Raw genomic sequence first — 17,974 nt, 5'->3', positions numbered from 1 at the left:
GATTTGCTCTATTTTTAAGGGAGGATATGATCAGAAGATGCCTGTGATCGTGTCCCGAGTAGCACCAGGGACTCCTGTGAGTTATCTAAATCTTGCAAGTAAATCCTGTTTTCAAGAATATGTACTTATTTTATTTTTCTAAACAGGAAATAACTTAATTATTCTTTTCTTGATAATTTTTTTTTAATCCTCACCAGAGGATATTTTTCTGTTTATCTTCAGATAGAGTGTGTGTGGGGGAAACAACATCAACAGGTTGCCTCCCACATGACCCTGACCAGGGCAGGGACGAACTGCAACCAAGGTACATGCCCTTGGCTGGAATCGAACCCGCAACTCAATGGTCCTCGAGCCGATGCTGTAACTGCTAAGCTAAACCAGCCAGGGCCTTAATTATTCTTTTCATTTGTCAGATGTCTAATGTTGTTAGCTGAACATCTTACATTGCTGAAAAGTTAGTTTTTATTTATTCCCTGTCTATAAGAGTTTTTTAAATCCTTGTTTTTTACAAAGAAGCTGTTTATGACTTTCAATGCTTCTAAAGTGTTAATAGATTCTATCAGAATAACCCCTTTAAACAGAGCAAAATGTAGACAGAGGTATATTTTTATTCATTTTGCTATTTTGTTTGCTTTTTTTTTTTTTTTTTTTTTTGCATTTATCTTCAGATAGAGTGGGAGGGAGAGAGGGAAGAAGAAAGAGAGAGAGAAACATCTATGTGAGAGAGACACATCGATCAGGTGGCTGCTACCCGCATGACCCCAACTGGGGTAGGGGGGACAACTGCAACCGAGGTACATACCCCTAGAGGGAACCAAAACCATGACTCTGTAGTCCGCAGGGCCAACGCTCTAACCGCTGAGCAAAACTGGCAAGGGCTGTTTGTTTTTTCATTTAGAATTGTTTATTTATATTCTGTTTGCCTTCTTATGTTAAAAAATTTACTTTAAATAGGAATAGTACCAGTGATTATTTTTTCCCTATAAGGACAATTTTATTTTTTTAAACCTTTATTGTTGAATGCATTACAGATGTTCCTCATTTTTCCCCCATTGACCCCCTCCTCCAAACTCCCACCCCCATCCCACCTTTTCCCACACTATTGTCTGTGTCCATTGGTTATGCATATAAGTTCTTTGGTTTATTTCTTCCTACTCCCCAACCCCTTTCCCTTTGAGGTTTGTCAGTCTTGCAATGAATTTGTACTTCTTAATCTCTTCACCTTTTTCACCCATTCCCCCAACCCCCTTCCCATCTGGCAGCCAACAAAATGTTCTCTGTATCTATGAGAATGTTTCTGTCCGCTTGCTCACTTTGTTTGTAGATTTCATTGTCAATATATATGTATTCATTGCCATTTTGTTTGTTTATATATTTTATCTTTTTCTTCAAAAAGACCCTTTAACATTTCATATAATAACGGTTTGGTGGTGATGAACTCCTTTAACTTTTTCTTGTCTGGGAAACTCTTTATATGGCCATCGATTCTAAATGACAGCTTTGCAGGATAGAGTAATCTTGGTTGTAGGTTCTTGCTTTTCATCACTCTGAATATTTCTTGCCACTCCCTTCTGGCCTGCAAAGTTTCTTTTGAGAAATCAGCTGACAGCCTTATGGGAACTCCCTTGTAGGTAACTAACTGCTTTTCTCTTGCTGCTTTTAAGAGTCTCTCTTTGTCTTGAACCTTTTTCATTTTGATGGTGACGTGTCTTGGTGTGGGCCTCTTGGGGTTCATCTTGTTTGGGACTCTCTGTGCTTCCTGGACTTGTATGTCTGTTTCCTTCACCAAGTTAGGAAAGTTTTCCGCCATTGTTTCAAACAGGTTTTCAATTTCTTGTTCTCTCTCTTCTCCTTCTGGCACTCCCAAGATGCGAATGTTGGCACGCTTGAAGTTGTCCCAGAGGCTCCTTACGCTTGAGGTTGTCCCAGAGGCTCCTTACACTCTCCTCATTTTTTTGGATTCTTTTTTCTTTTTGCTGTTCTGATTGGGCGTTTTTTGCTCCCTTATATTCCACATCGATGGTTTGCTTCTTGGCTTTACGTACTCTACTATTGAAGCTGTATAAATTATTCTTTATTTCAGTTAATGCCTCCTTCATCTCTGTGCATCCATCATTTCTGACTGATCCTTTTTTATGCTCTTGAGGCCCTCACTGAGTTCACTGAACATCCTTATAAACAGTATTTTGAACTCAGCATCTGTTAGGTTGCTTATCTCCATTTTGCTTAGTTCTTTTCTTGGGGTTTTGTTCTGTTCTTTCATTTGGGACCTGTTTCTTTGTCTCCTCATTTTGGCTGGCTCCCTGTGTTTGTTTCTGTGTATTACTTAACGAGAAGTATGGGGCTATCTGAAACCAGATGCTGCTTGTTTGAAAGAATTTAGGAAAACCTGAAGCAGGATCCAAGACAGGCCAATCCTATAGTTAAGCAACTGGCAACAGCTTGGGTGGGCCTGAAAGTTGGGTGGGGCAGGGCCTCAGGGAATCACCAGGACGGGGCTACCAGTGTGAGCCAGGTTGCTGGAGTCCCAGATATGGCTTCTGTCTGCTGCCCCAGGGAAGGGCTCACCAAAGGAACAAAGGCCTCCAACAGCAGGTTTGTCCCGGAGAAAGCCCCGTCTCCAGCCCTTGCTCCAGTGCCAAACAGCTCAGTTCCTCCCTGTGTGTCTCTGGCGCCCCTCGAGCTGCCTCCCCTCCAAGCTTAGAGGGAGAGAGTCCAATAAGTCCGTGCGTGGGTCCTTTAAGGAGCTGCCTGGGGCTCCAGCTGCCTCAGCCTCTCTGAGCCTCAGTTCCTGCTGGTTTTTTTAGCCAGAAGTTATGGGGATTCTCTTCCTGGCACTGGAACCCTGAGTGGGGCGCCTGGTGTGGAATGGGGACCCCTCACTCCTCAGAGAGGACCTTCCCAGCGGCGGTGGCCTCCTGATTTTTATTTGCCACATGTGGGTGTGGGGCCAACCCATCCGCCTCCATCCTCCCACCAGTCTCAATGCGGCTGCTTCTTTAATTCTGTAGTTGTAGGACTTCTGTTCAGCTCGATGTTAGGCGGTTCTGAATGATGGGTGTTCTGTAGTTTAATTGTAACTTTGATGTGGTTGTGGGAGGACGCGATACCACTTTTACCTACGCTGCTATTTTGACTGGAAGTGTATAAGCACAATTTTTAAACTTTTTATTATGAATATTCTAAACAGAAATAGAGAAAATATTTTAGGTACCTACTTTGATGAATTCTCTGTACCCATCATTCATCTTTAGCAATCATGAACCTTATGCTCATCATAAGGACAATTCTGAATTAATTATGGGTGCATTCTCTTTTATATGTAGAATTTATATGTAGAATTACTTTTATATGTAGCAAATATTTCTTTCAAATTTACATGTATTTTGTTGTTATTTTACCTGATTGGTCTTCAAGGACTTTTCAGTTAGCACCCTTTATCATATAACTATCTCCCTGTCCCTAGGAAAGGTCTATAAAACAGCAACTTGAGAGAAAGAGGCCAGTTATACCTTTTTTTGGTGCTTTATAGCTACCTCAAAGTTCGTTTGAAGATCTCAGTCAAGATGAATTCAGTATATCATAATATGGTTTTGGTTTTTAAGGACTTTTGGTTGCAAATAACAGGGTACTTGTGGAATATTCCTGGTTTAAGCATAAATAAAGTTTCTCCTTAGAAAACTATTACACTTCAGTTTGTAGCAGAAGTTTTCATGTGCAGTTTTCATTATGTCATACATTAAAAGGTGCATATTCAAGGACTGAGATGAATAAAGTTAATGGTTTTTACTGTTTCACCAAGAACAAAAAAATTACCATAGAGCTGTATAGGTATCTCACAAAACACAAAGGACAGGAACACAATCAGACCTCTCGAAAGAACTCATCAGTGACTATTTTTATCTCTATTTTTTTATGTGAATGTTCCATTCTTCTCTCTCAGTGCAAACCATTTTTACACTAAATCAGCATCATCTCAAGCCACTTCAAACATGTGTGTCTTAGTGGCAGCCTTAGATCAAGTCTTGTAACATCACCAACAGATACACTCTACCTTCAGATAAAATTATGACTCCTAAATCTCTGCTAAATAAAAATTGTATAGCTACTACTGTTTTGTCCTCAGTCCACATGGTAGGCTATGACTGCTAGTAACCGTCAGATGTATATATTACCAGCTCAGCAGCCCAGAGTGACTAAGCCTGTACAAATTAAAGACTCCTGGGAAGCAAACTAATTATCGATCCAGTTTGGATCAGATGTCCTCTTTTAAACATATCTTGTGGTCAGAGAGGACAGGACCTGGATATAATATATAAAATGACTCTTGAATCTACTGTGCATATGAAGGATGGGGATAAAGATGAGAGAAATAATCCAAAATTATTTATTTAGTATATATTTAATGGGAAATATGTATGTGTTCTGGACTGCAGATGAAGAGATGAAGGCTTACTAAATTCTGATCAATTAGAAAGTTAGATAATATCTAAAATAGAAAATGAAACAAAAACAAAATGGAGGAGCTATGTAGAGATACTGAGGTAAACAAACGATGTAGCTGAAATGTTGAAAGAAATTGACTCTAGAGAAGGGGAAATGGTAGGGAAGAACACAAGAAGTGGTTTCTGGTCTAAATCGTACAACTTTTTAAACTGTAATGTATAATTTTGCTAAAAATAAAAATTTAAACTATAACTTTTAGAATCAAATATATATCTTTTGACCTGACAGTTCCCCTTTTAGGAATGCCTCTAATGAAACAATTGGGCTTGGGAACAAAAGATACACAAGGATGTTCATTGTAGTATTTTTATAATAGGGGAAAATCAAATGTACGTCATTAGAGCTGGTGAAATAAAGTGTATGTTGCTTTGCAGCTGTTGAAATGGATAATGTAGCTCTATACTAGTAGGCAGATATGTTCATAAGAAGGTATTCTAAGAAATGAGTATTATAATTCTACATATATGTTTGATCCAGGTTTTTTTTAATGTGAGTTATATACATTAAAAATGTCTGGAAACATGCTTAAACTGTTAACAGTGTTTTATTTGGGTAGTGGAATTACTAGTATTTATCACTTCTATATTTTTTAATTGATCATGATAATGAGCATGTATTGCTCTTATAATTAGAAAAGATAATAAACCTTTTTTGTTATGCCAGTTGTAGTAGTCAGTGAATGACACAAAAGAAATATTGATTTTTCTGAGCAGTGAATGTAGATAGTTTTCAATTAAGTCAAGGATGTTCAGGGAACATTCTGTAGACAGATTCACTTCCAAATAGTCTGTGACTCTATTTTCTCTTTAGGCTATATAAATTATTGATAATTTTTTTCCTTTCTGCCACATAGAACTATGTTCAATATATATTGGCTGAATTTAGAACAAATTAAAACAATAAAAATTTATCATTTTTATATTATTTTACTAATTTAGAGACCATCACATTCTTCCAGTTGGAAACCTCATTTTAAGTAACTGAGGGAAAAAGATAGAGTGCTAAATGTCTCTTTTTTTATATTGTACTCCTGAAATGGGTAAAATAATTCTCAAAGTCATATTTTTGTTCCATTGTGATCATCCTTGAGCCAATAGCTATTGCTCCAACAAAATGTATTTTAATATATAGTTCATCTGGACTTTCTAGATCAGAATGAAATGTAAATCAAAAATTATAAATATAACTGACAAAAGCAGATTAAGCCATGAGAGTTACCTTCAATGATAATGGGTAAAAAAAAAATCTCTGCATGTTATAGCATATTGGTTAATACTACCCTCTTAGCCTCTATCCTTTGGACATATCGGTGGATGTATGAAGGTACAGTTAGATATTCATAACTATCTTCTCTTTAACACATAAATCACCCCCCCTTTTTTTAATTGATTTTTTTAGAGAGGAAGGGGGAGAGCGATAGAAACATCGATGGGAGAGAGATACATTGATTAGCTGCCTCCTGCACTCCCTCTACCAGGGATGAAGCCTGCAACCCAGGCACATGCCCTGACTGGGAATCAAACCAGGACATTTAGTCCATTGGACGGCACTCAATCCATTGAGCCACATTGGCTGAGCTAGACCACATCCTTTTTTCATTAACTGTACTATGCACAAAGTAAGGTGAGGGGGGTTACTTTTTTTGCTATAACCCATTATGTTTCTCCCAGTACCAATAATATCTCCCAGTTCACCACTCTTTGGGTACCTTGAAGACATTCACAAAAACTTGGACCAAATTGGTACACAAAAGCATCACACTACTAATGCCCAGAAGGAGTATATGAATGTCATCTGCTTCACTACAAGAAGTAGAGAAAAGCAACTGAAGAGAATGGTCATAACCTTAAATTTGAATTCTCCAGATTTTAACATTTCGCATAGTTATGTCATTTTTATCTTCACGGCTCTTTGAAATAATTAGAGCAGATATCTGCTCCATTTTCAAAATTTCAGGTATCTAAGATCACACATTTTATGAGCAGTAGAGGAAGAACATGGCTCCTAGGCATGCTCTTTTCATTAATAATACCATGCTGGATTTTATTGACTTTGTGTTTATAATGAATTTGAGTATTCATGCTTTCATTTCTTCAAGATTTTGCCACAGGAAATTCCTTTTTGAGTGAGGTCCAACCCCATCATTTCCTTCTTTATCTGGCCTATCATCCTTTAAACTTGACTCCCATATGTTCTTACTGCTGTATTCCTGAAATGTGCTGTCTATATTTATATTTATCTCTTTTATTTGAATTACTTCTTTTTTTCTTCAATAAAATACAGTCAGTCATCACTTTACAGTAGTACAAGATCACAAAAATGACCATTCAAGCTGAAACCGTAAAGTGACCTTCATAATCAATGGGTGAAATTATGGTTGTTTCTAAGACCTTTAATTTTTTTTATTAAAATCTCTTTTACTTTCTCTAGTAAAACTAGTCCTGACTGGGTGGCTCAGTTGATTGGAGTGTCATCCCATACATCAAAAGTTTTCAGGTTTGATTCCCAGTGAGGGCACATACCTAGGTTGCGGGTTTAATTCATCATTTGGGCACAGACAGGAGGCAGCCAGTCCATATTTCTCTCTCACATTGATGTTTTCTCTCTCTCTCTCTCTCTGAAATCAATGCATGTCCTTAGATGAGGATAAATAAATTAAGTCTGTGAAAACAGTTTTTTTTAATACTAAAACTAATACTAATTTAATATCTTGTACGTCTAAACATTAGAAACATTGATAATTTATTTTCTTTCTTTGTGAAAACTTATCACTGGTAGTTTGAGCAAGGCTTGTGTCTTTCTCGTCATATAACTTAAAATACAAAGTTGAGCATTCTTTCTTGCCTTAGCAAATTGTCATAATCCTTTCGAAGTTTGAATTTACTTCCATTGTTTGGTCCTCTACATTTTTAATGTTATAAAATATCTCTATAAGAGTTCCTTTAATGAGAAGTTTTATGCCAGCATCATGTCCTCTTGGACATACATCTTCATCCTTCTTGTTATAGCTACTTTCGTCATTTATGTGTTCTCCTTCACTAAATCTCCTTCTTTGTATATCTAGAGTCTCTTAAACAGCAGTAGTGTATATTTCCATCATCAGCTGTTTCTTATCCATTTTTATGTGGGTTTATCATTGGGAGACAAGGAGGCAGCACAAGCACACACTTGGCTGTCTCTGCATGAACTGAGTAACAGACACAGCGACAAATTAACAACGGATATTGATAGAAGTGTGTGTATATTACTTATGTAGTGATTTCTGGACTACAGTCTAGTAGCAAAGATTGTATTTTATGCAATTATTCACAATTAATACAAACTGAAATTTGTACCATATGGTTGAGAGATGGGTGTTATTTGACTAAACTGTAGTAACCGAAATCTGTACATATGTGTACAGTGCGAAGAGAAGGCTGACTGTATCTCAGCATCTCAACATAACTAGTTTTATCTGTATGGCTATGCACATAATAGGGCATCAGGGGAAAAGTTTTTGAATGAAGAAAGAAAAAAAATATAGTATCTTCATGGGAAAGCTAGATTTCTATTTTTTTAAGTAGATGAACGAATGGATAGATGTTTTTCTATATGTAGTTTTAGTTCTCCTATAATAAGATCTATAAAAATAAATTTTTGTGCTTTGCTTTTAGAAAGTCATGTATGAATCTGAAATCTTATTTTCATTACATTGCAGGCTGACCTCTGTGTCCCTCGATTGAATGAAGGGGACCAAGTTGTACTGATCAATGGTCGGGACATTGCAGAACATACCCATGATCAGGTTGTTCTGTTCATTAAAGCTAGCTGTGAGAGACATTCTGGGGAACTTGTACTTCTGGTTCGACCTAATGGTATGTACTCTATGTTAGCCCTGAATGTTCTTCATAATTATTAGTATTTATTACTGGACATAGTGGCCAGAGTAGGCTTTTTTAACCTAACCATGTCACGTTATCAGTTTTGTGTCCGTTTCCTGCTCAAAGCTCAGTGGCTTCCATTCACATTTGGAGTAAAATCTAAGTTCTTGTTCCCCTCACCTACCATTCAGCCTTGCTTACTCTGTTTTGCCGGCTTTCTTGATGTTCCTTCTGTGTAAAACACTCTTCTTTCCTGATTTCAGTGTAATTTATACCCTCACTTCCTTCAGGTTTCTGGTCAGATGTCATCCTCAGAAAGTTCTCCTCTCCTGACTACTACAGCTAAAATGACCTTCTTCTTTCCCCACTTGCTCTAATAGTAGTAATAGATAATCAATAAGTAAATGTTGAATGAATGAGTACACTTTTAGAAAACACTGTAACAAACTGTAGTTAAAGCATTTTTTTTTTTTTTTAATCCTCACCCGAGGATATTTTTCCATTTTTTTGTACAGACAGAGTGGGAGGGAGAGAGAGGAAGGGAGAGAGAGAGAGAGAAACATCGACGTGAAGGGACACATCGAGTGGCTGCCACCCGCACGACCAACCAGGGCCGGGGACAAACTGCAACCGAAGTACGTGCCCTTAGCGGGAACCGAACCCCCCGGGTCTCTCCGGACCGCAGGCCGACGCTCTAACCGCTGAGCCAAACCAGCCAGGGCTTTTTTTTTTTTTTTTATCCTCATCTGAGGACATTTTTTCATTTTGTTCAGACAGAGTGGGAGGGAAAAAGAGAGAGAAACATCCACGTGAAAGGGGCACATCAAGTGGCTGCCTCCCGCACGACCCCTACCAGGGCTGGGGATGAACTGCAGTCGAGGTACATGCCCTTGACCGGAATTGAACCCGCAACTCATTGGTCCACAGGCCGATGCTCTAATGGCTGAGCCAAACCGGTCAGGGCTAAAGCATTTTTTTTTTTTAATCCTGTCTGTATTTTCAGTAGAGAATGCCTAGTAGCCTCATCATGTCATCTCCTGCTCTGGACAGCTGACGTGTTATTCAGAGTTCGAGCCCCAGACTTGGAGAAACGAATGCTGTGAGCTCTGGCTCCTGCACTGACTTCGTGAGATCCTGAGTAACAGTCTCAAGAACATCCTGCAGGTGTGGAGTGCTTGGTAGCTCCTGAAACAGTTTATTCCCCTTTCAGACAGCTTGAACTAGTACTTGAACTGAAAATCCAACTTCCTTCAGTCCTATTTTTCCTAATTCTGTCACTTTATGTTATACAGGATAAATTTAATCCTTCTTTCTTCAGTTTTTTGACAATAGCTGATTATACCAGAAACCCTCCCCACTTCCTCCAGTTCAGTAATCCCAGATCCTTCACCCAGTGTCCATATGGCTTTGTTTCAGGTTCCCTCCACACTGTATCAGTCTCCTCTGAAAGAAATTTCTATATGCCTATATTCCAGCATTAGACATATTCTTCTAGTTTTGTTCTGAATTGTTTTAGACATAAGAGTGATTACTGGGCCCTGGCCAGTTTGGCTTAGCGGTTAGAACGTCAGCCTGCAGTCCAGAGAGACCCAGGTTCATTTCCCGCTAAGGGCACGTACCTCTGTTGCAGTTTGTCCCCGGCCCTGGTTGGGTCGTGCAGGTGGCAGCCACTCGATGTGTCCTCTTCACGTCGATGTTTCTCTCTCTCTCTCTCCTTCCCACTCTATCTGAACAAAATATAAAAAAATAAATGTCCTCAGGTGAGGATTAAAAAAAATGTGATTATTGGCTAATGCCATATTACTAGTTGTTGAATATGTACCTATGGTATACGTATATTCAAGTAAAATGTAATTAGAACTCTGTCTCTTCCCACAGCACACCTAACCCTATAAAATTTGCAAGAAAAAAAATAGAAAACTGCCCTGGCCAGTTTTGCTCAGCGGTTAGAGCATCGGCCTGCGGTCAGGAGAGACCCGGGTTCGGTTCCCGCTAAGGGCATGTACCTCGGTTGCAGTTTGTCCCCGGCCCTGGTTGGTCGTGTGGGTGGCAGCCACTCGATGTGTCCCTTTACATCGATGTTTCTCTCTCTCTCTCTTCCTCTCTCTCCCTCCCACTCTATCTGTGCAAAAAATGGAAAAAATGTCCTCGGGTGAGGATTAAAAAAAAAATAGAAAACTCATTTTGCCTATTGGGTACAAATAGGCATTTTCATTTCATCTTCTCTACTTTGTGTTTTTCTGCTTTCATGATCTAAATGTTGCTTTCTAGGAAAATTCACAGGACTTCAACAGGACATTCTATTTTGACTTTTCAAGGAACTCATTTATTTAAATCTAATATTTAGGTGATTCATTATTAGGCATTTTTCTGTCACATAAAGCAATATAAATTTTCTGCTAAGAATAATCTGTTTTGTTTTCTTTTGATAATAGATATTAAAGAACATAATAATAGTTTTTAAATGCTTTCCATTTTTCGTGCACCTGGACTCTTTTGTATGTTCTCATTTAATCTTTACAGCCATCCAGTGAGATAGGTGATTTATTCCCGTTTTATAATTAAAGACATTTTGGCACCTAGACATTCAGCTATCTGCTTACAAATTCATGACTAGTACAGACCCAGAATATGAACAAAGTTTATATAATGGAAAAGTCATAGCCTTTTTGCAATTCCAAATCACTTCATTTATACTTTAAATTAGGAGAGGAACCCATCTAGGTCGTACTTCTTGACAAAAGATCTTTCTATCATTAGTTTATTGTCAAAATCTGGACAGGGCCTGTATTCACTTTCATTGTGGGCCTACCATGTCCATTTTTACTTAAAATGACAAACAGTAGGTCCTTGAATGTTTCATTCAACATCTTTTGATATAATATTGTTGAGGGGGGCAGTTCCCAGTAGGACCCACTCTCTGTGTAGAGTTTGCACATTCTCCCTATGTGCGTGGATTTTTCTGGTGACACCAGCTTCCTCTCACATCTCAAAGATGTGCATATGAGGTGAATTGACATTTCTACCTTGTCCCAGTCCGAGTAAGTGTGAATGTGTGTGTGAGGGCCCCTGCGATGGAAAGGTGTCCTGCCCAGGTTTGGACCCTGCCTTGTGCCCTGAGCTGCCAGCAGAGAGATTCTGGCCACTGCGACCGGGAACTGGAATGAGCAGCTTGACAGATAATTACCATATTTGTTTTTATTCATGTTTAATAAATGTGTGTATAGCTCATATTTACTTCAGTGTTTAATATTGGAAGTGGTTTGGCTCTTTATTTAGAAGTTGGGTCCTATTTTTATGACCAGAAATATGCTATAGGAACTTAACTCTTGTTTTTATTAATTAGCCTGTGGTAAAATTGGTTTTGTTGTAAGTCATTTTGTTAAAATCTTGTAGTTTCCCAAGAACTACAAGCTCTCCTCACACTACCATGACCATGAATTCTGTCCTAGATTCTTATTTGAAATCTGGACCCACAGGTTGTTTTGTACATATGTCAGCACAAGAGGACAAAACATATTTTGTTTAGAACTCTGTTCATTTTATTTGTAACCGTTCATGTCTAGACATATAGATTATGGGCCTCTATTTGTACTCTTATCCTAGGTCCCACAAATTAGGGAAGGTCTCTTCAGAGCTGCTTCTTGGCAGCTCCTCTTCTCTTAATGTCTCTTCAAGTTTAGACATTTTCAGCAATGCGGCCAAGAACCCTTCTTTTCCCCTAAGGTACAACACACGTCTTCATCTCCACAGTCACTCTTCTTCCCTACACCATGGCAATCAGACTCAGATCTGATGAATTATGATAAGTAAATTATTTTTGCAAATTCATTAAGTTTTCCATGTGGCCTTTATTTTTTATTCTTTTGTCTTAGCTGTCTATGATGTAGTTGAAGAAAAGCTAGAAAATGAGCCAGACTTCCAGTACATTCCTGAGAAAGCCCCACTAGATAGCGTCCATCAGGATGACCATTCTCTGCGGGAGTCAATGATCCAGCTAGCTGAGGGGCTTATCACTGGAACAGTTCTGACACAGTTTGATGTAAGTAATATTGTATGATTTCTTTCTTTTTTTTTTTTTTTTAAGAGTTTTAATTTAGAGGGAGAGAGAGAAACATCATTGTGAGAGAGAAACACAGATTGGTTGCCTCCTGCATGGCCCCTACCAGGGATCGAGCCTGCAACCCAGGCATGTTCCTTGACAGGTAATCCAACCAGTAACCTTTCAGTGCACAGGACAACGCTCAACCAACTGAGCCACACCAGCCAGGGCAATATTGTATGATTTCTTAACTGCCTTATCTGTCAGTTACAATTTACAAACCAAAAAATGGTTTGAGATAAAAGTTCTAAAAGACAAAAGTTTTTTAAATTGCTTCCAAAATACTAGCTATGGTGACATAAACAGATGCCTGACCCAGCTGGTGTGGCTCAGTGGATTGAGCATTGTCCCATGCACCATGAGGTCACTGGTTCAGTCCCCATTGAGGGCTCATGCCCGGGATGTGGGCTCAATCCCCAGTAGGGAGTGTGCAGGAGGCAGTTTCTATCTCTCTCTCCCTCTCCCTTCCTCTCTCTCTAAAATCAATAAAAACATGTATTTTTTTTACATCCTGAGTTAGCCCTGGCTGGTTTGGCTAAGCGGTTAGAGAGTCAACCCATGGACTGAAGGGTTTCAGGTTTGATTCCTGATCACAGGTCCATACCTTGGTTGCAGGTTCAATCCTGGCCCTAGTCTGTGTTGTGAGGAAGGCAACCAATCAATGTGTCTCTGTTAAATTGATGTTTCTCCCTCCCTCTCTTTCACTCTCTCTAAGAAATCAATGGAAAAATATCCTTGAATGAGGATTAACAATAACAAAAAAGAAATCCTGAGTTAAAGGACAATAACTTTTGTACCTTGTCATATGTACTCCTCCTCTAATTTTTGTCAGTGTAGTTAGCCATCATTAATACTTGTTGCTAAGAAGTATAGATAACTGACTAAAACATTTGTGACTGAAAAAACATTTGGGGTCTGTCAGTTTGTTTTCTTCTTTTTTTTTTAAATTAATTAATTTATTTTTGTTACAGATGTTTCTCCTTTTCCCCCCACTGATTCCTACCTCCGTCTCCCTCCCCGCCCTGTCCCCAGCTTTGTTGTCAGTGTCCATTGTTCATGCATATAAGTTCTGTGGTTTATTCCGCCCCCCCACCCCTCTTCTGGGGATTGTCAGTCTGTACCCCACGTCCACGTCTCTGGGACTACCCCATTACTCAGACTGTTATGTTCATTATATTCCACAAATAAGTGAGATCATATGATACTTGTCTTTCTCTGTTTGGCTTGTATCACTTAGGATAATACTTTCCAGGTCCCTCCATGCCGTCTCAAAGGAGAAGAGATCTTTCTTTCTTATAGCTGCATAGTACCCCATTGTGTATATGTACCACAGCTTTTTCATTTTATTTATTTATTTTTGTTATCCTCACCTGAGGACATTTTTCCATTTCTTGCTCAGATAGAATGGGAGGGAGAGAGAGAGAGAGAAACATCGACGTGAAAGGGACACATCAAGTGGCTGCCACCCGCACGACCAACCAGGGCCGGGGACAAACTGCAACCGAGGTACGTGCCCTTAGTGGGAACCGAACCCGGGTCTCTCCAGACCACAGGCCGATGCTCCAATCACTGAGCAAAACCGGTCAGAGTGCACCACAACTTTTTTATCCATTTGCCTACTTATGGACATTTGGGCTGTTGCCAGATCTTAGCTATTGTAAATAGTGCTGCTACGAACATGGGGGTACATATATTCTTTCTGTTTGGTGTTTTAGGCTTCTTAGGGTATATTCCTAGAAGTGGGATCACTGGGTCAAATGGAAGTTCAATTTTTAATTTTTTGAGGTAACACCATATCGTTTTCCATAGTGGTTGCACCAGTCTGCATTCCCACCAACAGTGTACTAGAGTCCCCTTTTCTCCACACCCTCGCCAACACTTGTTGTTTGATGATTTGTTGATGGCAGCCATTCTGACAGGTGTGAGGTGATACCTCATTGTTGTTTTAATTTGCATCTCTCTGATGATTAGTGATATGTTTGTTTTCTGAAGCTCTGGGTTCATGTAGTATAAACATCTACAAAGTAAATAAAAGCTAAATGTTTTCTGCAGATTTTCTATTCAAAATGTCAAGTGCTTTTTTTGCTGTAAGCAAAATTGTTTTTATCTGTTTTGCCATTCTTCAAAATATGATATATGATTCATGTCAGAAATTGTACAGACTTTAGCTTTGCATATCTGGTTTAATATCCTATCAGTCTAAAGAACATCGTTGTATAGATTAGGTATTCTAAGGAAAAAAACCTGTTTAATAGCTTAGAAACAAGTCTGAAAATCTAAACAGAAACTCTTGATGACTCATCTTGTACCTTTTTCTTTTTTAGCAACTATATCGCAAAAAACCTGGAATGACAATGTCTTGTGCCAAATTACCTCAGAACATTTCCAAAAATAGATACAGAGATATTTCGCCTTGTAAGTATCTATGGTCTCTGTATTATAAGCTTGATCTCTTTAACATAACTTTATTAAAACATTCTTTCTTTAAATTTTTTCAGATGATGCTACACGGGTCATTTTAAAGGGTAATGAAGATTATATCAATGCAAATTATATAAATGTAAGTTTATTTCTATTGTGTTTTTGTCATTGGTATAAGAGGGGCCACTATAAATTTTTGAGATTTTTTTCCTTTTTATTAAAAGCCTTACCTTGAGAGAATATTGAAACTTTCAGATATTGAAAAATATTATAAAAATTAATATTAAAAAATAGTTTGGTACTGGCATATTCACATACACATAGAATAGTGAAATGGATTAATCTAGTCCAGAAACAGGCTGAAATAAAGACTAGAGTTTTGTTTATGGTAGAGAGAGCCTTTTAAATCATTGAAGATGAAACAGATTACCTAGTGAATTAGTTAGGTCTGTCTAGAATATATCATTGTAAAGAAGCCCCCTCCCCCCATGGGGCAAAAAAAGTATTATTTTTTTCCTTAACTTTGTATTATAGAAAATTTCAAACATAGAAAAGTAGAGGAAAAAGTAAAATGAACCTCTTTATATGCCTTACCAGCTCATGGTCAACTTTGTTTTACCTGTACACCTATCATGCCCCTACACACCTACATTGTTTTGAAACAAATCCATACATCGTATCATTTATCTATAAACATTTTACCTACACACTCTTGAGGCCAGCATACATTTTACATATATCAAAATATAAATGTAAGAACTGGACATGAAAGTGCTTGGAGGAAATATGTGAGAATTGTTTAAAATCTCAGAAAAGGGAAGGTTTTTCTAAACTTAGTTATATGTCCAAGCTATAAAGAAGATTGATGAGCTTGACAATGTGAAAATTTTAATTTGGGGGATGCTTTAAAAAGTACTACAATCAAATGACAAACTGAATTTTTTAAATACTACAAAGGGCTTATTTCTTCAATATGTAAAGAGCTCTATAAATAAGTAAAAATTAAAACATTGCAATGAGCCCTGGCCAGTTTGGCTCAGCAGTTGGAGCGTTGGCCTGCAGACTAGAGAGTCCTGGGTTCGGTTCCTGATAAGGGCAAGTACCTTGGTTGCAGTTTGTCCCCACCCCAGGTGGGGTCCGGTGGGTGGCAACCAGTTTATGTGTCTCTTTAACATTGATTTTTCTCTCTCTCTACCTCCCGCTCTGTCTGAAGATAAATGCAAAAATGTCCTTGGGTGAGGATTAAAAAAAACAAACATTGCAATGAAAATAATGAAGGATATGCAAAGACAGTTCATAGGAAAGTTTTGCAAATGACTTTAAGAAAAATTATTTATGGCCCTGGCCGGTTTGGCTCAGTGGTCGGAGCATTGACCTGCGGACTGGAGAGGTCTGGGTTCGGTTCCTGCTAAGGGCACGTACCTCAGTTGCAGTTTGTCCCTGGCCCCAGTTGGGGTCGTGTGGATGGCAACCACTCAGTGTGTCTCTCTCACATTGATGTTTATCTCTCTCTCTCTCTCCCCCTCCGGCTCTATCCGAAGATAAATGTAAAAATGTCCTTGGGTGAGGGTAAAATAATAAATAAATAAATAGAATTATTTATTGCATTTTCAAATCTATACAAAAGTAGAATAGTATGATATGAAGGTCCCCCCACCATAAATCTGTTGTCCAGCTTCAAGAACTATCAACAAATGGCCAATCTTATTCCATCTAAACACTATCCCCCTACGTTATTTTTATTTTTTTCTTTATTGATTTTTAGAAAGAGAGGAAGGGGGAGAGAGAGAGAGAAACACTGATAAGAGAGAACATCAATTGGCTGCCTCCTGCATGTCCCCCATTGAGGATCAGGCCCACAACCAGGACATGTTCCCTGACTGGGAATCAAACCGACAATCTCTTGGTGCATGAGTCGACGCTCAACTGCTGAGCCACACTGGCTGGGCCCTAGGTAATTTTTTAAAGCCCAGATATATTACTTTTTATAAATACAGTCATTTCTTATTTATGATCATCTGTAAAGTCTTCATTAATTCTGAATTAGTAAATACTGAATCCTTGTTCTAAAAGAAAAGATTAAGTTCCCATGAGCCTCTAGTTGCAATGTTTTTGTCAGCTGATCGGTACATAACCTTGTTCTGTTTAAAGATACCTTATTGCCCTGGCCAGTTTGGTTCAGCGGTTAGAGTGTTGGCCCACGGACCAGAGAGTCCCAGGTCCTGTCCCTGCTAACGTACTTTGGTTGCAGTTCATCCCGGCCCCTGTTGGGGTTGTGTGGGTGTGCAACCAGTCAAACTTTCCCTCTCACATTGATATTTCTCTCTCTCTCTTCTCCCTCCCTCCTGCTCTATCTGAAGATAAATGCAAAAAGGTCCTCCAGTGAGTATTAAAAAAAATAAAAATAAAGATACCTTATTTAACCCAGCTGGTGTGGCTCAATGATTGAGCATTGACCATGCACCAAGAGGTCGCCGGTTTGATTCCTAGTCATGGAACTTGCCCAGATTGTGGGACATGCAGGAGGCAACCAATCGATGTTCTCTCTCATCGATGTGTTTATCTCTCTCTCCCTCTTTCTTTCTCTCTAAAATCAATGAAGAAAAATTATTTTTTAAAAAAGCTGCCTTGTTCAGCACACATTGTTGATTAATTAACATTGAACTCACAGCCAACAGCACTATACCTCATGCCTGAAGGAAGCTTATCTAACATAAGCATTTTCTTCATAAGGCATGTCATGGCTTCCTTACACTTAGAACACTTGACAGCATTTCAGCACTCCCCTTGTGGACCATTTAAAACAGTGAAATCACTAACAACAAGCACAAAAATTTTAAAATGTGGCACTAAATAGACTGCAAAAAGGATGATTGTTTCCGATATGAGAGGAGAAACAAGAAGGCAAAACAACAGCGTCTTATTCAACATTAGATGGAAATATACACTTTGGGTGGCTCAGATGTTTTTTTTACCTCTTTGGACATGTTTATAAATAATCAGAAAGCCCTGCAATTACCTTGGGAATACAAATAAATTTTAGCAAGTAGGCAAACTTGCAAATACAGAATCTTTGAATAATGAT

The 17,974-nt window shown here is 38.6% G+C and overlaps 1 protein-coding gene across 5 annotated transcripts in view; it reads left to right on the top strand.

Annotated features, from left to right (window-relative positions):
* The window catches only part of PTPN4 (protein tyrosine phosphatase non-receptor type 4), a 251,441-nt gene that overhangs the window by 201,287 nt on the left and 32,180 nt on the right, over nucleotides 1-17,974 (top strand). For all 5 annotated transcript variants that reach the window (XM_036254434.1, XM_036254430.1, XM_036254432.1 and 2 more), the window contains 5 exons: nucleotides 20-76; nucleotides 8,204-8,360; nucleotides 12,242-12,408; nucleotides 14,793-14,883; nucleotides 14,967-15,028. In XM_036254434.1, coding sequence (XP_036110327.1) covers nucleotides 20-76; nucleotides 8,204-8,360; nucleotides 12,242-12,408; nucleotides 14,793-14,883; nucleotides 14,967-15,028 — 534 coding nt within the window. The remainder of the gene's footprint in view (nucleotides 1-19; nucleotides 77-8,203; nucleotides 8,361-12,241; nucleotides 12,409-14,792; nucleotides 14,884-14,966; nucleotides 15,029-17,974) is intronic.

Source organism: Molossus molossus, unplaced genomic scaffold, assembly GCF_014108415.1.
Source record: "Molossus molossus isolate mMolMol1 unplaced genomic scaffold, mMolMol1.p scaffold_m16_p_11, whole genome shotgun sequence".
Lineage (NCBI taxonomy): Eukaryota > Metazoa > Chordata > Mammalia > Chiroptera > Molossidae > Molossus > Molossus molossus.
This window is presented reverse-complemented; position numbering and strand designations above follow the sequence as displayed.